General features: G+C 40.3%; 1 protein-coding gene across 1 annotated transcript in view; it reads right to left on the bottom strand.

The window, feature by feature from the left end:
- Positions 1-3,002: 3,002 nt before the first annotated feature.
- PANX1 (pannexin 1) overlaps positions 3,003-24,293 on the bottom strand; it is a 30,159-nt gene continuing 8,868 nt past the window's right edge. Inside the window, exons 2-5 of the mRNA XM_072402649.1 lie at positions 11,059-11,198; positions 9,444-9,661; positions 6,911-7,569; positions 3,003-5,191 (exon numbers count right to left, since the gene is read on the bottom strand). Of these exons, the coding sequence (XP_072258750.1) occupies positions 5,112-5,191; positions 6,911-7,569; positions 9,444-9,661; positions 11,059-11,198 (1,097 nt within the window). The 3' untranslated portion in view covers positions 3,003-5,111. The remainder of the gene's footprint in view (positions 5,192-6,910; positions 7,570-9,443; positions 9,662-11,058; positions 11,199-24,293) is intronic.

Here is a 24,293-nt window from a genome sequence, read left to right as displayed (position 1 = left end):
AACTGGAAAAGAAACCTAACCTAACTTTTTCATGCCAAGAAGACTTTGATTCATTGATTCATCATAACCAGACCAAATTTAGCAGCATTAGTATGTACTGTTCATTGTAGCTATTACTGCATAATTTACATACTCAATAATTTGAAAATGAATGGCACCACAAATACACCAATGAAGGTATGTGGTGCTACCCTATGTTGTATCAACACATGTGTTTTAATGTGGGTTACTGCAATGCACATGTGTGAACAAGCCCTAAGTGATCTTACCAAACAGTTGCAAGAAAAAAGTCCTTCTTCCGGGTGTTGCTAAACACAAAAGCATTGTCAAAGCATGCCACTTAGTAGACAAGGCCCTTCACCAGGTCATTTACACCCTGCTGGTAAATAGCAATGCTAAAAGGCATGACACTAAACTCAAATAGCCCAAAGGACTGATTAAGACACTACTAGCTTAAAATGGTTAGAGGAATCTGATTGTAGTTAAAAAAAATGCACCTGTTTGTTTATTAAACTGAATATCCACCCTGAGAATTAAGTAGGCATCAAAAACTGCAAATCAGCCTAAAAATCAGCTTTTTTGTTTTTATGTTGACACTAGAACTTTGGGATTTATGAAAACCTCCAGAGGTAGCATCGATTCAGTTTCCTTTTCACATTACCATATACTTTCATTAAGACTTTCTAGGCAAACTGGCAAATGGGTGTCTGATTCCCTGCATCTACATAATGCAATGCCGGGCATGTATTCCTGGATTGGGCAGCAAATGTTCTCCTGTTTAGGCTGTGCACCTAGAAAGGTGGGGTGAGTTTTAATATGAACCCTTCTAATCTGAAGTTTCCAAGTTCTTTGGCGACAGCCAGTTGATCAACCATCAAATTCCTCTTTATCTGCTGACAGCCAACTATTAATTGAAAGTGAAAAGGAGGATCATACTTAACACGCTATCAGAGTTTTGAAAAGTACTTTTTCAACTGTATCCTGACCATAAAGGGAGAATATTTAAGTCACCTATTTGAGTTATTTGTGTGCTAGCAGGGCCTAGGTTCCTGGGTATGAGTATCCCTACCTTCAGGGGATGCTCATATGGTTAGGAGTCAGGGCTGGATTAGGGTTTTGCAAGGGAATGACCATTCCCTCTTCCCTAGGTATTTGAGGCCTAGTAGTTTATACACCTTCCTGTTACCCTCCCCTCCCCTCCCCTTTCTGTCATTCGTGACACCCACACTCTTCTCACCAATTTTATTCAAACCCCCATTGGCTTTTTTTCCCCAAAATACTACCAAATATTATATTCATTGGCTGAATTTTCTTGCCTGGCAACCTGCCCTAATATAAAAAATAGTTGAATATTAGACCTTAACTTTGCATTATTTACCAGCTCACCAACCTTTCTAATCAGACATAATGAGATTGATGTTGGATGTTAATTCCCATTGCCGGTAAAGAATTGGCAATAGTTTTAAAACCCCAAAATGCCACAATGACAAAACTGTCATAAACTTATTGGACTTGGTACTTATCTACCTACTCTTAAAACCCCAACTGGCCTTTTTTAAAATCTCACACAACACATATTTTGCAAAAGAATTGAGTAACTGCAAACAATATGAGTTATTACATTATTTTAGTATTGAGAAGTCTGCCCTATGCAGCTCTTAATAAAAGCTTAACTCCAGGCAGATGTGAATGCAGTTCTGAATTTTTTTACTTTTAAACATGTTTGTTAGATTTCACTTGTTATCATCTCTCAAAGGCTGGAGAAGATACACTTTCAGCAGTAAAGCTGGGTGATCCAGCAAACCTGGAATGGATCTGGTCCAGGATACAAAACATTTGCTAGCATATGCCTTTTAAAAAAACCCATTCCAGGTTTGCTGGATCACGCAGGTTCACTGATGAAAGTGTATCCTCTTCAGCTCTGGAGAGCTTCAAAAAATCAGGCCCAGTGGATCAGTGGCTACCACTCTCAATCTTGCAAAATATAGGGTCAAAGTTGAATGTGTTTGCACAGTTTTCCTCCCAAATCCAAAAAACTGACTGGTAGGTAATTGGCTTATACACCCTTCCCTCAAAATTGGCCTTCAAGTCTATTATTGCAATATGACTATACTTCAGTTAGATTATTTGTGAGTTTCTCAGGGGGACTTGACCATGGACTTTGTAGGGCGCTATAAAAATGTCAGCACCAAGTAAGTGAGCAAATTTAAATGGACCAGAGGGACTTTGAAGGTTTTATACAAAATTTGCTGACAATTTAGAAAAGACTATAACAGTACTGTGTGTAGAATGTGTCAACATGTTACGAAGAACCTGTGACCTAGTGCAGCAAATGCAAGAGTGCTGGCCACTGGCTTAACCAGGCTGCCGTAAACTAGACTTGTACTGAATGATTATGGATGGTGCCATTGTTAAAAATGTGACAGGCCATTTCACTTGTTCTGGACGCAATGCAACACAATTAAGAAATTTAGGGTCAAATTAGAACTTTTTTCTGCACTCTTTGTTGCTTTAGTCCGTTGCTGGTGACAAACACAATACCACCACGTGTAGATGTGATCATTTCATGTGCCAATGCTCGGCCAATCATCTTTTCAATGGAGAGAATTCAAATCCTGATCATAATTACAATTTACTTGAGCAGAGAAACAATTGCTTCATCTTCGTTTTCAGTGATGTAAGATTATCAAACACTTTTCTCTATAAAGGGGGTTTTATGTTGTATTTTAGATATAAAAAAAAATCAAACATAACTTTATTAATTTAATGTAATTCAGTAATATTTACAAGAGTCTTTGCACCTTTATAGTCCTGTGTTCTTTTGCTGGGATGAGGTACTTGTATGGGTTTTACCCTCAGTTACAGCAATTATTACCACTACTTACAAAAAGCAGCTTTGAATAGAGAGGGGGGATATAAATAGGAATAAAGCACAGGTTCACTTTAAACATTTGAATGTGTATACATGTTTGTGTATGACTGCTGTAAGAATCATGCCAAAGTTTTACCATTTACCATTTTTTCCTCTTTATTACATTTTCTTAGTGTTAGCCAAGTACTGACATTTCCGCTGCATGAAAAACTGCAGAACTAACAATCTAATAAAACAGAAGGTGAAGCACAACTATGAAAGTACAACTTCTTGTTTATACAATGCTAATTACAAGAACAAGGAAAGACAGAAGTAAATAGGTATGTAGTGTAAGAGGAGGAGCAACTTTCCAGCCTTAGGCCCCTCCCCTGCGGAGCAGAATCAGATTTCTTCTATGGAATTGAAAACTCAGTTTCTTGTAAAGGATCCTTCTGTACCCAGACAGCAGTGAGCACTTCAGAAAACACTTCAGGATATGATAAAGATGTACAGACGAGGACAGGAAAAAGATACAAAGAGAAGGATATATGCGTACCAAACTGTACTGTCAGAAGAAGGATATCCATTGCCTTTCACATCTGCGATGTGCCACTATATAGATAACATTATTTTATTCTGCTTAGTACCCAGCGTCCATCCTCGTATGTAAACACATGAAAAACACGCTACTGCACGGAAGCTACTACACGTGTCTGCTGCTATAACTCTAGTTGGAAGCCCATTGGACTTGCCATCAGTAGCGGTATATATATCTAACCAAAGCCTGCCAAGTTATTAAAGGATCAGTGTACTTTATCTAACTTTCCTTTATTTTACCACGTTACAAAGATTTAACCTAACCCCCCTCACCTTCACAGGTCAGAACCATGCAACAGGTTATTGTGTACATTCCTTTGCTGTTCTGCTACCTGTGCAGTGCAGCCCCATTGACTCAAATTTGGGTCCAGGTACTAAACTGTAAAGGGGCAGTATTCAACAGATTTTTTTTAAAGCTGGGTGGGAAGAAATCATAGGCGGGTGGCAGCCCCTGTATTGTGACCCAACTCATAAGTAATCACCCAAAAACAGCCGGGTGGTTCCTGAAAAGTGCCGGGTGGTGCACCCAGCTAAAAGGGGCTGGGGAGAACACTGAGGGAGATAATGGGTTAAGTCACTGCACACGGGGAATATTGATAAAAGTACACTTATCCATTAAAGGGACCTGACTTTGGATAGTATCACTGCCATAAACATCCTATGATCGCAGTTAAGTGATGTCCCCTATTTATGAACTGTATTCTATTACCTATTTACAATAATATTACAGCTAAATGCTTAGCTAAAATTAAAAAAGCACCATTAAACTAGTTGTGTGTTCATTAAAAAAAACATGACAATGGATTTAAAACATTCAATTAGTGCATATACCAGAATATGTCTTGCTACTAACATTGCTAAAATCTCCTGCACCGCAGCACTCAGGGTTAGGAGGTAGTATACACTGAGCCAAATTATGATTTGCACTGAACATTCTCACAAGAAGGGGGAGAAAAGGGAAGATCTCATTTATTTGTGGGCAGCTCCTAATTAGTGCAGTCACAGGCTGACCATGAAGCCAGGCTGCATTCCCTAACAATGTAGTTAGCGGGGACACTAAGGACCTGGTAAGGCTGTTGGACAATGATGGCTAAATCACATGGCTGACAAAATCCATGTAAACTTCTTCAGCCACTAAACCAGTTCAAATATACATATTTTAGCTGTGTGATTCTAAAATGTCTTTAGTAGCCAAGTTAAATGTAATAAATAGCATGTAATCCTAAAATCAATAATCGCATCAAGAGGTGCTATATACCCGAGCATAATATATATATAAAAAAAAAAAAAAAAAAAAACAGGAGTGCATTTCAGTTTCTTTAAAAGACATATTCGTAGGAAAACGCTATAATACAATCATACCGCATCAGCTGAGACTTTGCTTTTTTTATACAAAAGCAACCTTTATCACAAAGACAAACCCATGTGTGCTCAGAATTGTAGCACTGAGTCAATCTCAGCCAAGTGAATCTGGTAATATAATTCCAGTTTAAGACTTTCATCCATGTTAAGGACATGGGAGCTGCACCCGACATGTGCAGTGAATTGCCTGTCACTCTGCAGTAAGTTTATTCCAGTGTCAGTCTGATCCAGTGAATACTTCCAGTGGTTTTGTTACCACTGCTGTTGGCTGTAAACATTGCTACACTGTAGGAGGGAACTTTTAGCACGATGAGTCTAGGAGCCTCTGACGAACTTTTTTGTCTTCTGTGGAGGTCTTCAACCCATCGGACGTGGCCAGATCTGAAGAGAAAAAAACATACAGAAGGAAAATGAATTGCAATTCTCTTTTGTTTTTATTATTTAATAATACGTACCTTGTCCACACTCCAGCGCTGTTCCTGGCTCCCTCCTTATTCTAGAGTTAGAACCCCTCCCAGAACTTTCCTTCCTATACCAGCCTTTCTAAACCTTTTTTGGTATGTTTTTACCCAATTTACAAGCCCCTATACATGTCACCCAATGAATCTTTGTGGTAGGGAAACAGTTCCTTTATGTGTATACTAGTTCTGTTTGGCAAAGTCATCACTTCGTGTCATTATTTGTACTTGTCTACTATGCAATTTTGTCAACTGTAACCTGTTTATACAACACTATTATATGTTGGCGCTATATAAAGGATAATAATAGTGTATTTGGCTGTCCAGCCATAGATTGCTTTTTAAAATAAATCTTTCTCTGTGCCCATTTTGGGTTGAGGGTACAGATTTATGTGCTCCATTGCTGGCAGTATACATATTTTTATTTATTCTGGCTAGAAAATGGAGTAGTTGGGACGTGAATAGAAGCCTCATGTATTAGCAGTGGGAGGAGTCGTTCAAGTGGAACTAGACAAAAAAAAAAAAAAAAAACACCTTTACTCAGCTGATCCTTCTAAAGCTTCTTGGATTGCCTTCCTGCACGAAGTAATTGCCAGGTGTAACTATCTTCCGTTTTTTTTTGTCTTCTGGCTACGTCACCCAATCACGAGCAGGAGCAAGACCGTGTAATGTAGCCTGCTATAAATGGGGAAAAAGAGTGCTAATCTCACTGTGCATGTGTGAGGTCAGCATTTTTTTCCCCCATTGAATAAAAAGCTCCTTGGCATGCACAGATGGAGCAGCCAGAAGTCTCCTGAGATGGAACTAGACAAAAAAAAAAAAAAAACACCTTTACTCAGCTGATCCTTCTAAAGCTTTCTTGGATTGCCTTCCTGCACTAAGTAATTGCCAGGCGTCATCATCTTCCGTTTTTTTTGTCTTCTGGCTACGTCACCCAATAACGCACTGAGCAGGAGCAAGATCGTGTGATGTAGCCTGCTGAGAATGGGGGAAAAAATGTGCTAATTTCACTGTGCATGTGTGAGGTCAGCATTTTTTTCCCCCATTGAATAAAAAGCTCCTTGGCATGCACAGATGGAGCAGCCAGAAGTCTCCTGAGATGCATGACGTATGTATCCAAGGGGGCTCGGGGCTCTCATCCTGTCTTTATTCCTGCGGGTTTTTAACCCCAAAAAAAGTTTTCACCTTACATAAAAGAGTTGGTTCTTTTAAGTAAAGTAAAAGTTTTGGTGATAAGTCTGCTTTAAGTATCATTTAAAGCTTAAATCAAGACTTGAGCAAAAGGTATACTTACCTCTTTCCAGCTGTCTTTGGCTGGATCTAAATACATCATGCAGCCTATAAACCTATTCTTTTTCCATTGGTGGGTGTATCCTAAATGATTCAGAAATATGGTGCTGTTCTCTGCAGCAATTCCAAAAAATTAGGCTGCAAGGAGAAGCACTGACAACCTGGTCTCATAGGAAATGGATTTGAATGATGCTGGCCATTACTCAACCCATAATAGAAGCATCTCGGAATCACTAAATTGGTGAGTCTGGGGGGGGACAATCTGAGATCACTTTGCATAGAAGTTAATTTAATTTAGGGATGTACTTTAGATGCTGCTATCAGTAAAACAAACAACAAAACTATATATTACCTTTAAGTTCTGTGGAGTTCTTTTCTGCAGGAGGTAATGCTCCGGTTTTAAACCCAGCCATCTTGCCATCGACTGTGTCTGTCTTCACGGTTCCTAGTGACGTTAGGAGTTGCATGGTATCAAAGTCTTCTCCAGTACCCTTAAGATTTTCCAGCACCTTGAGATATTTGTAGGACTTCAGCTCACTGACATTCTCTTCCAGGAACAGAAGGAACAGGCTGAGGTCGTCATAGTTTTTGGAGGGGCACTGGTAGACACTGAATGTAGGGAGCAATTCGTAAACTTTTAGAACATTGGACCGTTTCCTAAATGGCACAAGCATGGTGTACACCACAAAGGGCATCATTAAAACATACACAATCAGGTTAATATAACTTAGCAGCCTGAAGACCCCCACCGCAATCAGCTTGCACTGTATTAAGGAGGGCAGTGAAGTGTCATTTTTTAATATGCCGGTTCGGATGTTGCAGCTGAATTCATCGGTCAGAGAAAAAAGGCTGATATAATAGCCGAGGTAGATGCAAGCCAGCAGGATAATGGTCAATGTCAGAGAACGACAAATGAGGTACTTGATTATTAGATGAAGAGAGTTCTTCTTAGTCTTGAGATACTGCTCGACGAACGGGTACTTGAAGTGGCTTTCTGAAATCTCCCAGGCACTGATAAAAATAGATCCACAGAACTGTTAGAAACTAATGTGGTTGGAGAGACAACGGCTTGTTTATAAAAGACATGAGATGTTCCAAGGGCTTTAAAGTTTACTTTTAAAAGTTTTTGTAAACTCAAAAGTACACTCCAAGGAAAACCCAAAAGCTATGAATTGTACACCGAATACGCACTGAATTCTGAAGAGGATCTTGTGCTATATTTAAAACAAATTCTCTTTTCTTTCCTTTGCCTTATCTTTATTTTTAGCTTACAATATTTTTTTTTACTTCCGAGGTCATTTACCTTGCCTAGGTGAGGGTGATATAGCCCTTCTTTACATTTAACCTCCTGCAATGCACATCACACATTCCAGAAGGCTGCCTGAACCATAGGTAATGAAATCTCTTAAGATTTTATACGTTGTGCCGACTGCACACACATCACCAGTGGGATGGCTCCAAAATGCAGATATTTTTGTGTATGTATGCATCTATCTTGTAGGTGCTATAGCAGGCATGGGCAAACTACACCCCAATAAGGTTGTTTCTCCGGACCTTTGTGTGGTTTGCGGCCCTGGCTGGTGCCACCCTGAGCAGGGTCAGGAGAAGGACCCTGCTGGGGGAGCGCAACAGCCAGAGCCGTGGAACATGTCCTCCGTTTGTATCGTGGAGGTGGGCAGCCTGTGTCACTGCACACAACCCGCCCACTCTCCCATCGCAGGCTCAGGTCTGCAGCGGGAGAGTGGGCGGGGTTTTGCCATCATGACGTCACGTTCAGTCATGACGTCATCGGCCAGGCACCGCTGTGAAATTTTTTGCCAGATTGTGGCCCCTGACTGAAAACGTTTGCCCACCCCTGTGCTAAAGGGTTATGTGTGTGTATATAGATATAGCGAGACAGAGACACAGAAAGAGTCAGTGAGAATAATGGGAAAGATCTAAGTGGAAGCACCCCACAAAGAAGGATGCATGTGCCTAACTAGAGTAATATCTTTGTTGCCAAGCCCAGTGTAACATAAATGTAGAAATTTGATACAAAAGAATGACTCTTTAAGGCAACATTAAAACTTTAGAAGTGTATTTAAACAAAAAAATACCAGCTTTCAGCTTGTGTTTTTTTTTACTCACACTCGAGGTTACCGCTTGGGAGGTTAAAAAAGAAAATATCTGTGGACAGCTAAACAAAGTTTAACTAAAGTGATTCAAACAACATAGATTGCGATCTTTACAGAGCTCAACTATGTTGTAAGGCATATAATAAAGGTAACTTATAAGTGATATGATACAAGGTTTGTTTCTCTGTTCCCGAAGTCCTGTTGGCTTCTTCCTTGCCAAAACTTACACTGTGTTTATTGATACAAAAATTCTTACAAACAAATGATCATTATGAAATGCTTATACTCCAGATGCAACATATTTTGTTGTGTCATTTTGAGTTAACGTATTACTATTATTATGCTTTCCAAATCATTATGTACGAATGTAAATAAGTTCTTTTCCATTTGTAAACCCAGTGTAAGATTTCTTAAAGTCCCCTAAAGCAGCCAAAAAGGCGAAACGCGTCATTTCCTGACTGCTGAGCGCTTTCTGTACAGGGTAACTGGTCTTTTATACAACCCCTCTGTAGTTATCTGCAGGCAGCCTGTAATGAGTAAATCTGCTGGAGCCCTCCTATAAGTTCTGCTCTCTGCACATGTGCACCATAGTGAATAAATAAATGCCACTTTTACAGGTAATACCCTGTTAGTAATACATTCCGACTGCACAAAAAAAGATCTGACTGCTGTTTTGACTTTTGGGGATTATATTTCAATAAAAGATGTCATGCCCAGAGATAAGTTTGATATATTTTCCCACTTTAGAGCCATACAGACTGGTGCAATTACCTTTGTGCCAGGTTGTCATTTATTGTCGGGGAGCTGGCACTGCCGTCCTTCTTGCTTGTTATGCTATTGGCAGCTTTGATGGCCCTGTTGTAAGACTTATCCAGTTCTTCCATAATAAATTTCAGATCTGAGCAGAGATGAGGAGCCGCTGTGAACCTCCAGAATAAGGACGGCAAGTAGAGAAGTATTGCCACAAGCAGCAGAATATATGGGAAAAACTGCAGAGAAAGAAAAGCAAGGCTGTCATATTCCTTTCATATATTCTCACAAAGATTAAGTAATGAAAGATTAGGGGTAGTAGTACAGGAATTGAGACACGCAATAATACAACTTGCTTGTAATATATTCATTTCCAGAATTTAAAAGCTAACCATTTTCGTTCCTGCCTTTCCTTCGACATATTTCGGTGAGTTATGCCTAAGAATTATAGCCTACAATCTAAAATAAATTTCCATGCAAAAAATGTAACGCTTTTTGCATGGAAGTACGGAAAGAATTAGAACACTCGGCGTTCGCGTACGCGTCCCTCAGCGATTCCTGATGATGTCCGTGCATACACCTGTCGATGGGGGTCGTAGCGGGAAATTCAAATATTTTGTATTGGATTCAATACAAAGTCCTGTATCCAGTATAATACAAAATATATTTATGTGGTTTTGTCTAAAGGTATATGACGTTGGACTCTGTTTTAAAATTTACCACAGTAGGGAGGGGTTTTAGAAAAATATATTACTATACAGTATACTGAATTATTGCATTTTCAGTATTTTTTTAATTATTTATGCATTCTTGCTTAAGCTGATTTTTGTGTTTGTTATTTAATTTTATTATTAAAATTATTTTTTTTTACATGATTGTGTATTTCAAACTTTAATATATTCATGATATCTACTAGACCCTTGTTTGAACATATTTCTGTAAGTTACAGGTCAACAATTAAAAAAAAATATTTAATGAAAAACAGTGTACCGCTTTTGGTACAGAAATCCAGACATCAGTGAAAAGCCCAGGAGGTTAACATACTTATACTCCCTTCACTCTCACCACACCTCACTGTTCAGGTGTTTAAAGTTGAACTGAACCATTAAAACCAAAAACTGTGGAACAGACAGGTCCTTTATTGCAGAAGAGACAGGTAATGTCCCCAATGCAATAAAATAAGTTTACCTGTCTGATCTCATTCTTTTTTTGTTTAAACTCCCCTGTGCCTGCTCACAAATTTTGTATGCGGAACTATAGTTTGACCAGCAAAACAACATTATTTCCAGGTTCTGGAAGCAAGTGACTCACTTCTCTGACTGCAATGTGGACATGGAGCAAATGAATAATGAGTATGTGCAACTGGGGAGGGTGACAGCTCAGTGCCCCCCCCTTCCTACATCTGATTGCAATTTGCTGATCATTAATAAGGAATAATGCCTTAGGTAATTTGTCGGGTCTTCTATAACCAGCACCTCCATTTAATTGGTTTTCAGACATCTCACATGAAAGCCACTAGACGGAATCTTTACATATAATTAGAACATCTTCTGTATGTACACCTCCCCTGAGTGCTCTGTACCTTACAGCCAATGCTGAACTTTGATTAATCTCAGCTACAATCGATGGCACTTACCTTGTGAAGCCACAGAGGGATGTTGCCCGAGTCACTGTGCGACAAGTGTTTCTGCTGGACGGCCGCCCAACAGAAAGAGTCCACATAGGCGGCCTGTCTCCATGAGAAGGAACTGGGGGCGAAGCAGCTGATCTGTGCACCTGTCATCAGACAGAATGTAAGTCAATATTAAGGTGGACCTGTTGTAATACTTCACCTGAAATAATAATGCAAATATCAGAATTAATACATATTAGGATCTTGCTTGCAATAAATGGCTGCTTCTGAGAAACCTAAAGCCAAGGCAGCCCTAATCACATGGTATGTCTGAAAGCAATGTGGGTGCCCCATGTCATTGGAGACGGCATATAATTTATTATTTTCAACAGATCTGCAATGAAAGGAGGATTAGCAAGCTAAGAAATGCCAGACATGACCACCCCATGTATAAAAGAAACAAAAAGTGTTCTTTATCAAGCCCAGTATTCTGCACAGAATTTTTTAAGCTGGGTGGGAAGAAGCTGTAGGTGGGTGGCAGCCCTTGTGACCCAACTTATCAAAAGGCACCCAGGTCAGGTGGTTACTGAAAAGTGCCGGGTGGTTCGCCCTGCTAAAAGAGGCTAGGAAAACACTGCAGCTGCACAGCAGTCAGCTTACTTATTGAAAAGTGCTGGGCGGTGCACCCGGCTAAAAGTGGCTGGGGAGAACACTGAAGTCAATAAACGTTAGGTTACTTTTCATTCTTAGTTGAGGCAGAGATCACCACAATACAAAAACAGAATGCCCACCAGCAAAAAAACCCCTGTAGAAATATACATACATTGCCCTTCAAATTATTTTCCATTCTGGTCATGCAGTCTCTATTTTCACACTCCCCATGGGAAGTTGGTTGCCAACAATAATTCTGGTTTTAGTTTTGACACTTTCTGCTTCTGTTTACCAATGAGTAACTCAGCGATCAATATGCAGGTAGGTGACATTGAATTTGCAATCCTGGATGGAGTCCTCTTCTGGCTGTGCCCTCTCACATGAGTGTGAATTAAAGACTGGATGAACAGGATTGTAAATCTTGGCATGTAAATGACCTTCTACAAATATTTCTTTTTTTTTACTTAGCACTTTCCCTCGAATTCCATTTCAAAAATGAAATGAAATCAAATAGTTTCAGCGCTTCCCTTCCTGTTATTATTGGAGAGTGTTCCTTGAAAGTAATTTAAAGCTGTGATTTACTTCTAACAATTGTTGTGTCTGAAATTCATAGAACGTGGATTGGATGCAGTGACGGCGAGATAGAGAATGTGCAAGAATGAGTAACACAAGTGACGTGTCACCGCTTGTACGGTCAGGAATGACCCAGTGCTAAAAATCACATTATTGGGCCTTTTTTATTCTATGCAGAAGAGCTACCAAGATAATATTATGAGCACCACAACTCTCTGGAATGAATTAGGAGCAGTAAAAAAAAAAAAAAAAAAGTCACTGTCTTCAATAGGCCAATAGGACCCCATAAAAAAATGGCGGTCTAACATTTAAAGAGCATCTAAATTAAAAAATTACCAGGCAAGTGATGTCCCATCTGGATTAGAATAACCCCACCGATCCTCCAGCATGGGCGCCGCCATTGTCACCTGATCTTTTTCCTGCAGTTGGGTCTTGATTGGCCAGACCGGGATGATGTAACTCCCGTGCAGATGAGCGGGAGTTCATCGAGTCCCAGCAGGCACAGGGGAAGCCGGCAATCAGATGAAGGGAGTGATCAGGCAGGTTTGTTTTATTGAAGAAGGGACATTACCTGTCCACTTTTGCAATAAAGACCAGCCTCATTGATCATTTTCAAAGTAAAATAACCCAAAATAGTTAAAAGAATAAAAAGTTACCACGTCTAATGCCCCCCCTTCCTCCCTACTGTCCCCAATGCTGTACATATACAGAACTATCCCCAGTTCAGCAAACAGCACACCTCTACTTTACCAACAATGCTCCCACTCCAAAGTTTGATTTTTTACCCAAAGATGGGCTTTAAGCCAAGTCAAAGTTGCTATGGCTTTAACTTACCAAAACATTCTAATAGTTGTTTTAGTCTTTTATTTGTACAATAGAAATAAAAAACTCCAGGCTCCTTTTAATATTTGCTGGCTGCCAGTTTTAGCTAACTACCACCCAAACATCAGACTTATTTGTCTCTCTCTATTGTGTCACAAAGAAAAGCTGCCCAGGCTGCACCGCTCACTACCACCGATGTTTTCTGCAACCGTTTCACCGATTTGCTTTGACCGTTTACAACACAACACTGCCCCTCAGTGGTCATAGAAGTGATTACATATTCCATGTTGCTCCACCTTATCATAATCTTTTATTTCTGGTAAATTTTGCCCAGCATGTCTTGTATTTACAGCAGGCTTTAAAAGGCCAAGATTTGGGAGCAGAGTTTTTTCTCAGTGAACTAAAGTTTCCTTCTTTTGTTACCAGCTGTTAATTATGAAAATTCTTGCTGTATTGACACAAGTCATGTAGAACATGAACAGCAAATTAAATTTAGTGGTGTTACCTTTACTCATAACGGCCCCTAAATGGTATTAGCTGGTATAGAAATCTTAAAGTAGAACAGAACCCCTAAAAATTCCAGTGCACTTCTGGGTATGGAATGATGATGCCTAAGAACAGCTGTCTATACCCCCATAGACATAGATCCGCAGTGCGAAATCTCAGGCACTGTTGCCCTTGCCTGTTTTTTTCAGGTGATTTAGCGTTGGATTTGCATGCTGTCATTTTGCGATGATCGTGATCCTCCTTGCCGCATGGTTCGATATAAGGAAGATAAGCCCTGCCTCTACCTAGGTGGACCGTGCAGAACAAAGCAAGGTAGGTAAGTAATGGAGAAAAGAATGGCTTCAATATTGGTGATCAGATCTTTACTTCCCACTTACCTCAGCCATTGCTTTAGTAGTTTGATAACTCTTTAAAACTAAATTCTTCACAACAAACTTATCTTAGAAGTTACACCTCCCTTTTCCACACAGCAATCTCCCTCCAATCAGTCTTTACTCTGCACCTCCTGGAATTAGTACAGCAAGATAGGTAATTTTGGGCAGCTTCAGACATAAGCAATGTTCTCATAAAAAATGACGTATTGTGAATATGATGACCTGTTAGCGTTTTGACAGCAAAATGTAAAAAGATCAAACTCACTGACAGTCATACAATCTTATAATAATAAACCAATGTAGGGATGAGGTCACTTTCTCCAAGATGTTATAGGAGGAAATTCAGGAAAAGTTTGGCATATAACTTTTCCCTCAAAACTTTTTTCATTTTGTACTTTCATCCATAATTTTACGGAGGTGGGAGGTAGGCTACAAATAAACAAGCGGACCTTGTCATGGAGGTGTGAGCTCCACTAGTAAAACATAAAATTATTGACATACTTCTAGAGATTATTGCTCACATGTTGCTTTTGGGGTGATCAGTTTTGGGGAAAGCCATTTTGGACATTTTTATGGTTTTTCTCTGAAATGTGCACAGCGTATGTTGATGACTTCCCACCCCTCCTTACTCCAAGAACAGACACTTTTAGGATCTCATCTGTATGATTCTGCAAAGATCTTTACAGTCAGATTGAGCTTTTGTGTCTAACTGACCTATATCCCCCTTCAGCAAGTCGTTTTTTTTTTGTTTTTTTTGAGGATTTTGAGTCACATCAACCTGAAAAGCTAGCAGACGGGTGACCTGTCCCAGAAAGTGATGAGATACAATGAAGAGAAGAGAATATCACCTGCCGATTCAAAGACTCCCATTGTTCTTTCTGATTTATCAATCTCCAACCTTGCATCGCCATCTTGTGGCTGTTCATAGACTTTACACCCACAGGTGAGGATTCCATTATTAACACTTTTCTAAATTTCAATTAAAACTTCAGGACCATTGTAACTGTAGATATGCAGAGCTGTAACAGTTTGACAGCATAATAATGAAGTCATGTTCTTTAAATAATGCACAGCCATACATACTGTACATATATATATATATATATATACACACATACACACACACATATACACACACACATATACACACACACACATACATACTGAGAAGTTCCTGGCTTTGCCCCCTTCCAGATGCATTAGAAAAATGAGTGTGTGGGCATATGACAGCCTAATATCTCAGTATGTAACTGTGCAATTATCAGGTCTTTGCCATTCCTAAAACAGTTTTTCTTTTAGTGAGAAGCTGTGATGGCAGAGGAACAAGCAAGTTTCACATTGTTGGAGTTACGGGACGTCATGAAGATTTTGTTTCTCCAAGAAAAGTCAACAAAGGACATTCACACTGATTTGTCACAAACACTGGGGAGAAGTGTCCTTCCTTTCCCTGGAGAAACAAAAACTTTATGAATGAAATATATATATATATATATATATATATATATAATTATTTTTTTTAAACTGCAATACTCGTTCTTTCCCCTTTCTGTCTTGATTGCTGCAGTGCATCATAATGTGGCACAATGGAACTCTTTAGGTGCCGCTAAACCTATCCATTATGCATCGCAGGGCCCCACCATCTTCTTACTTCTCTTTCAGGAGACGATCTATGGCCATCTTGTTTGGCCAGGATGGCATAACTCCGGTGCAGGGGTGGTAGAGTTCATTCATTCCTGGCAAGCACAGAGGAAGCGGGGTATCCTGCCAACCAAAGCTTAAGCAGTGCAGCCCAGCTTTTTTGAGAGAGTATTCAGGCAGGAAAGAGAGATTATTGCAGAAGGGACATCGCCTGCCCTTTTCTGAAAAAATTACCTCCCTGATTTTTAAAAGTGGTGCTTTAGATCCGCTTAAAAGGCAAATGAAAATGTAGAGTAACGGTCCCATAACTAATAAATAACAAAAATATATAAAAACAATAATAGAATAAATGAAAAAAATTATTGTTGGCTGCATCTTCTTAATGATCACAGTAGGTGGTGTTTTTCCTGGGGTAAATGACAAATAGTGGCACAAGTACCTACGAGGGGCAGCTAAACCCAGGATTACAAATTGGCAAGGTGGGGTCAGGGCTAAATAAGCCGACAGCCAGGATCACTAAAGTCACTGAAGAATGAAAAGTGAACGTCATTCATTATCTTGTCATAATGCAGTAGGATATAATAGGCAGCAAGTGAACAGTCGTTTTTTAAAGCGGACCTATCACCAAAAAATTTTATAAAGAAACATTTTTTTTTCTTTCTTTCTTTTTTTTTTTTAAGACAGAATATGGATCACAGAGCCTCCTGGGATACCCACTTTATGCATCCCAGGAGGCTTCTGGCCGCTCTTTCTGCATATAGCCAAAATGCACAGGGAGGGCTTTTTCCTGCACCCCACATGCACAGTTAGATTGCCACTCTTGTCCCCATTTACAGTAGGCCATGTCATCCCATCTTTCGCCTGTGAGATATAATGAAGCATTGCGACAAGGGGTGACATTGCCAGAAGAAGAAAATATATGGATGAAGATGGTGGCACCCGGTGCTTCCTATGTGCTGGGATGAAGGCAGATTACATGACAGCATGGGACCCAATCGAGGAAAGCTCCAGAGGGATCCAGGGCTCTGCAGAAGTAACAGGAGCGTTTTATTTCTCTTTAGTTTAATCTGCTTTAAAGGTGATCTGCTGGAAGCAGAAGGAACAAGCAAGTGAATGGATCTCAGCAACTATGACCTGGGCCAAAGGGTGATAACAACTGGGCCAGATCATCCCCGAAATGCACAAGACAGATTCAGGTGTAGAAATCAATGTACTTACCATATAAAAACACAACCTTATTACATACAGCTTCATTAGGACCTGATTTATTAAAGCTTACCAAGGCTGGAGAGGATATACTTTTATCAGTGAAGGTGGGTGATCCAGCAAACTTGGAATATATTTCTTAAAAGTCATTTGCTATTTTTAAGCAAATGTTTTTATTCCTGGACCAGAGCCATTCCAGGTTTGCTGGGTCACTGATGAAAGTGTACCCTTCTCCTGAATTGGAGAGCTTTATTAAATCAGACCATTATATCTGCTCTAATCATATCAAATGTTCCTAAACTGTTACCATTTACAAAGCATAATTGAATCATATGCAACAAGCGTTCTGTTTGGAATGACCATGGATGACAACATAACAGAAGATGATTGTGATGGTCATACGACCGGAGGACAAAGACAGAGGCAGCTTTCAGAACACTAATGGACTGACACCGCCTTCATACATTATACATGGAGTACCGTGCAAGTATGAGATTAGCTTTGCTTGGCCTTGCAATAAACAGGGGTAGAAAACAGCTATGGACACGTAGCACCAAGTGAAAGGTAAATCTGAGGTCTTCCATGTCTCCGGACCTTAGATTCTCATATTAAGAGGTTATAAAAGGTCTGCAGTGTGAAAAATCCAAAAGCAGAGGACCTTTGGAGACTCCTCAGGTCTAAAAGTCTACAATCTAGAGACCTATGCCAAGTTCCTTAAAACAAAAGTCATTTTCTCCTACAAATCTGAAATATTGGACAGTTCTTTTGGCTTCTACTTTTGGAAGAGAGAAGGATAAAAGAAAAATGTTGTTTTGAGCTGACCTGGCAAAGCATGGGCTCGTTTTAAAGAAACGATAGATAGGGCAGTCATTTCAACCTTCCTATTACACCTTGCAAAAAAAGCAGTGTTCTCCCCGGCCACTTTTAGCACCCAGCACATTTCAGTAACCACCCGGCTGTTTTTGGGTGGTAACTGAAAAGTTGGGTCAAAACACAGTGGTGGCCATCTGCCTACGTCTCCTTCCCATCCAGATTTTTTTTTAAAATGTCCAGGGAGAACACAATAAAGGATCAGGCGGGTGGTTATGGCAGAAAGGGACGGCTGATCTCCCTTTTGCAATAATCTTTCTACCTTCCTGATCATTGCAGGAAAATCAAAAAACTTGAATGCCACATGCGCAGCGAAGTGGTGGTTGCAAGGACAATCCCGGCTTCTCGTGCACATGCCGGGATTGGTGCACATGGGTAATGACATCCTGGCACGACCAATCAAGATGGCTGAAGATTGTAAGGGGGAAGAAGAAAGGAAGGCAGATAGCGGCGCCCTGCAAAGTCTCCTTTGTGTAGAAGTTCAAAAATTTTGAGACTGACTCAGAGCTGTGAGCCAAGTAACACTGCATTACTTTGCTTTGTTCTTCCCCCTAGAGAGATGAAGGGAGTGGTGGAGACGCTGGGCCAGCACAGTCATAGACACTTACAGAAGAGGAGAGGGCTATGCCATGCAAGGAGGAAAGTGGCTGTGCTATGGAACGGACGGTCTCTGGATGAATTCTCTAGCAAAATCAAAAGCACATTGTGATGTAAATTAAATGTATTGATGGAAAGGAAAAAACAACCAAATAAAATAGTTGATTTTCATTGCTTTTGTTGGAATTTGTCCTTTAATACCATAGAATTACCATGGTATCCCAGCCCCAACTGCAGAATTCTTAGCTCTGCCCCATGCAAGCACAGTCCAGCATCTGTTTCCTTTGCTGTGATTTTCTGTGTAAAGCAGACACACCTTTATCAGGTCCATTCCTCCAATGTCCCAAATATTGGCCAAACGTGACCATCAAATAAAAAACCTTTATTAAACTGAGGAGAATTGGGGTGGTATTCATCAACTTTGCCTTTGACACATGCCTATCAGTTTTGTTTTTTAAAAGGAAAAATTCTTGATATATAAAGCTGTACCTTTAGACCCCTTTAGTGCTGCTGTATTTTTAGATTCCTTTCATGCTTGGGGTTGGAAATCACACGATAAGCCACTCACAGGGGATAAGCAAATGGCTGCTATACGTTCAGGAGCCACAAAATGGCAACGCAGGTTGGTACCCAACCATTCCAATTCAGTTTGCAAAAATGTTGACCCTGCAGTACAGGTAGTCCCTGGGTTACATACGACATAGGGACTGTAGGTTTGTTCCTAAGTTGAATTTGTATTAAAGTCGAAACAGGTACAGGAACAGGTAATAAATGCAATTGGGACCGATGTTGTCAACATATTATTAAGCAGTGTGGTGTCAGTTACTGTATAAAATCCTCACTGTGAGTTAATCACAAAGTCTTTATTGATCCTAGACATTCAAAAACTTCTGGAGCAAGCTGTGCTTTGATATGCAAAAAGAAACAACTGCAGAGTTTGTCTTGGTCATTTAAGAGTTACACGAGGCCGCAAAAAGAGCTCACGCCCCTAAAATCACCATAACCTCAGCTGTGTTTAGCAAAAGATTTCTTCTGCAAGTCTTGCAAACCGCCCCCTCCCCCCTTCAAGCCTCCATTCTGCGCACAGGAGCAGGGAAGCCCCATTGGTATGTCCTTAACCTGGGGACTACCTGTACAATGCTGCAGTCAACCTCATATCTGAAACTGGTTTTGGTGTCAACATAGCAAAATGATTGAACAAATGGACTACAAAGATCAAAATGACGGTAAGAAGTGAATGAAGGTCTATAAATAATGAATGAAGTCTTCAGACAGCTGTCATGCAGAGTTCAGAGCAGATGGCATGTATGAGAGGCAGAATTCAGCTTTAATCTCCGTAAAAAGAAAAGAATCTTGTTATTTAAACTGTTGTTGTTCACTTCACGTCAGCAACCAAAAGATGAAAATTAGACGGCTTAATATGGAACAATTTAATGTTCTGGCAGACAGAACGGGAGCTCTCTGACAAACCTATCAGTCTGCATCCTGCACCGCAGAGAAAGAAGCAGTCTGACTCTGAACAGAGGTAATTAAGCATTTGGTATATCTAAATTGTTCCAACAAAGGCATTGGCAAGGAGAAGAAAAAAAGTCTGCGATACATCTTTGTTAATTAAAGAAAGTTGAAGGGTAATACGCGAACTAAATGCAAATTCGCTGAAAAACAAACTAGAATTTAAAGCTAAACTTTGGGGAAAATGGTAAAACGACCACTGGCAGTGAGCATAGCAGGGTGCCACAATCTTCCTTCTTTACTCCTCCCGAAAATGATATTCCGCTATCTTGAGTGGCCATGCTGGGATGACAAGTGTGAGGGAGTTCCAGCTTTCCTTGCACATGCTGCATGCATGAGCTGTGCATGCGTATGCTTAGGAAAATGTGACAGCTGGTGGTGATCAGGAAGGCAAGAATATTACTTGCTGAAGGGACATCGCCCGTTCCATTATGAAATAACTACCTGCTTGAATCTCAAAAGTTTAAAGTGGAACTCCTTTTTCCTAACTTATTCATCAATCCCCCAGCAGTTAGGGCTGTCCTCATTTGTTCAATGGTTTGGGTTGCAAGTGGTGCCATATTGTACATGATGGCCCGAAACCCTGTGATCAGGCGCAGCTCCTTACAGTAGAGGCATCAAGGCATTGTTGGCAGCAGAGGGAGATGTTTGTGATGCTCAGAGGTACGGTAAGTTTTTTTTTTTTCGTATTGGTATTTTAGGGAAAAATGTGATTTAGTTTTGGCCAACCAAATTATTGGATGTTTAAACTTTTTTTTAAGAATTCTCTATAAAATTTTTATTGGTCATTCATTAGAGTCTGACATGATAAAACCCAACTTTGGGCAGCATTAAAAAACAGGCGCCTCCAACTAGAATACTGAACTTCTTTTTCAGAGCTGTCCCTGGCAGTAAAAATTTTATGTTCTAGATGTATTAGTCTTTACTTTATAGAATGCTAAAACCATCCTGATATGATAAGGTATCAAAGACCCTCAATTTACACTGTAATATGTGGCACGGCTACTTTCTGCAATAAAAAGGACTGCATACCACCAAAGCAGATTCAAATCTGACTCTGTGCAACTAACCCAGTGTTCTCCCTAGCCCCTTTTAGTCAGGCGAACTACCCGGCAGTTTTTGGGCGGTTAATAAAAAGTTGGGTCACAATACGACGGCCACCATTAGCCTACAGCTACTTCCTCCAAAATTACCTCCTACACCCGTCCAATGGTGCCAAAATCCTTTACACATATTTCAGGACTTCAAAGGTAATATGACAAAAAGGTTTAAGGCTAATGCAGTAGATGCTCTTACCTAGGTCTTAGAATATATTTGGAGGGTCTGTTAAGGTTTACAATCACCCATGTCATGGGATATCTAGAGGTAGAAAACCAACAACTGGATTTCTAAACGGGACTTGTTTATCCACGATAATGTTTAAACCAGTTCATCATATGGCATGGTACCTACCTTTTGGGTAGTCCAAACATTTTAATCCAATTACCATAATGGCATGAACACAATACACATTACTTTGAGTAGAAAATTTAAGGTGTGAATTGTTGTTAAATATGCATCCCATTGTTTGTGGTAATAAAACTTGGGCAGAGGCAGGAACACCCTAGAGTTTCAACAACCAAGCCCAAGCAAGCTATTTGATAAATGCAGAACATGTTATTTGCAGTTCCAACATGCTGTAGAAAAAAAATAAATAGATAACGGTATGGTACCACCTTAAGACTCATCACCATACCCAACACCTAAAGGCCTTAGGAAGCTTTTTATGAAGACAGTAAAGTACACAACTTGGAACAAAAAGATTGTTTGAAAGAGGTGCGAAGGGAGCCATTTAGTAAAATGAATTAAACTGAAATCCTCCAATAATGTAGCCCCCATGGACTTCAAACCCCTTCAATGATGTAGCCCCATGGACTTCAAACCCCTTCAATGATGTAGCCCCATACACTTCAAACCCCTCCAATGATTTAGCCCCATCGATTTCAAACCCCTTTAATGATGTAGACCCACTGACTTCAAATCCGACCAGTGATGTAGCCCCATCGACCCAAACTGCTCCAATTATGTAGCCCCATCGACCCAAACTGCTTCAATGATGTAGCCCCATCGACCCAAACTGCTCCAATTATGTAGCCCCATCGACCCAAACTGCTTCAATGATGTAGCCCCATCGACCCAAACTGCTTCAATGATGTAGCCCCATCGACCCAAACTGCTTCAATGATGTAGCCCTATCGACCCAAACCGCTCCAATGATGTAGCCCTATCGACCCAAACCCCTCCAAATATGTAGCCCAATCAACGGAAACCCTTCCAATTAAGTAGGCCCATCGACCCAAACCACTCTATGTAGCCCCATCAAACCCAACCCTCCAATTATGTAGCCCCATCGACCCAAACCCCTCAAACAATGTAGCCCCATCGACTCAAACCCCTCAAATGATGTAGCCCCATCGACCCAAACCCCTCAAACAATGTAGCCCCATCGACTCAAACCCCTCAAATGATGTAGCCCCATCGACCCAAACCCCTCAAATAATGTAGCCCCATCGACGCAAACCCTTCAAATGATGTAGCCCCATCGACCCAAACCCCTCAAATTATGTAGTCCCATTGACCAAAAAGATTGTTTGAAAGAGGTGCAAAGGAAGCCATCTAGTAAGATTCATCAAACTGAAATCCTCCAATGATGTAGCCCGCCCCATGGACTTCAAACCCCTGCAATGATGTGGCCCCATGGACTTCAAACTGCTCCAATTACGTAGCCCCATCGACCAAAAACCCTCCAATTATGTAGGTCCATCGACCCAAACCACTCTATGTAGCCTCATCAATCCAAACCCTCCACTTATGTAGCTCCATCACCTCAAAGCCTTCTTTTGTGTTGCCCCATCAGTTTCACGTCCCCATTTATGTAACTTTAGTTTACATCTTACACCTTGTAGAATAAACTCTAATACATATTTTCTGTACATGACAATATGATACCTGGATTCTGGATAAGTGTTTAAAAGCTAGGAAATTATCTTCCATCATTTAGCTTTGGAGAGAACAGGGAAGGGTTTCTATGAATTTGTATTTCCATCTGCATCCCTATATAGGGGGTTACCACTAGCATCTGGTCATAACACAATGTATTGTGCAGCAATTTAAAGTCCTGGTGTCACGGGAACAGGAAGTTAAGAGAAATCCTTATGAATACATTCACAGATATAACCACCTGTCATATAATACAGGGCCAGTGGTCACATCATAAAGCTGGTCCTGCGTTGTATTTGATCAGATCAGTGAAGTAGCTACAGGACTGGTTGGAAACATAATGAAAAAAATATGAAATGAAAATATATACAAAACAATGTAGTGTCTCTTTTTGTAAAAGCAAAACAAAGCCCAATCAGCACCACTCAACTTGTTTAATAATCTCGATTCTGCGCCTCTGAATAAACCTCAAGACTTCCTCTTCTGAAGACGATAACTGGAAACAACAGATAGAAAAATGTACTGAAAGCAAACCACTTTGCAGGTCAAAGCTCCAATGCTTATGCTCTGGCCATATGGTATAACATGCATGAAAGGAAACAGATAACCATTGCCTACTTTTCATTGCCAGAATGCAACCATTCTTAGAACCAAATATTAGCAGCTTAATATTATTATTACACAGTATTTATATAGCACTGACATTACATAGCGCTGTACAAGTCCATAGTCATGTCACTAGCTGTCCCTTAAAGGAGCCCACAGTCTAATGTCCTACAATAGTCTTTAGTACAGTTCCAGGTCAATTGTTTTTTATGTTTTGGAGGGGGAAGACAGTTTATTTACCTGCATGTTTTTGGAATGTGGGAGGAAACCCGAGTACCTGGAAGAAACCCACGCAGACACGGGGAAAACCTGCAAACTCCATGCAGATATAGCCCTGGCTGGGATTCAAACCTGAGACCCAGCGCTGCAAAGGCAAAAGTGCTAACCTCTGAAACAATTTAATGTTTCTACCATCATAGTGGTATACCTCTTTCAGCTGTAGATACTACAGACACCAGCAGGGCCGTGTGGGAGGGTGGTTACAAAAGAATTCTTTTATCCTAAGGCCAGCATACACATGATAAAGCTTGCTCTGCCTTTTCCTTCTTGGGAATAAACATCTGGCATCAGTGGTTGGAGACCCACCAACATTCGGGATTTTCCAGAAGCTGAAATTTTTTTGGACAGAGCGAGAGAAACTGAATGAAGAAGCGAGATAGCTTCTTTTAGGTAACTGCAGCAATTCGGCATAAGCCGGGGAGATTTCCTCCCAATACAATCACATTAGTACTAGACAGTCTTCGACGTTTCCGGGAATCATGAGATTTACTGCCAGCAGGTTCCAGTTTTCATTTCCTAAACGATCTTTCATTTAAATACCACTGCAGAATATAAAGAGAAGAACACAGCATAATGTGTGATGACACCAACCTAATACAGGTTTGAATTAATGTTATTAATAGTAATAATAATAATAGAGTTATT

The sequence above is a fragment of the Pyxicephalus adspersus genome, chromosome 1 (assembly GCF_032062135.1).
Source record: "Pyxicephalus adspersus chromosome 1, UCB_Pads_2.0, whole genome shotgun sequence".
Classification (NCBI taxonomy): Eukaryota; Metazoa; Chordata; class Amphibia; order Anura; family Pyxicephalidae; genus Pyxicephalus; species Pyxicephalus adspersus.
The sequence above is the reverse complement of the archived record's forward strand: the minus strand, read 5'-3'. Positions and strand labels throughout refer to the sequence as shown.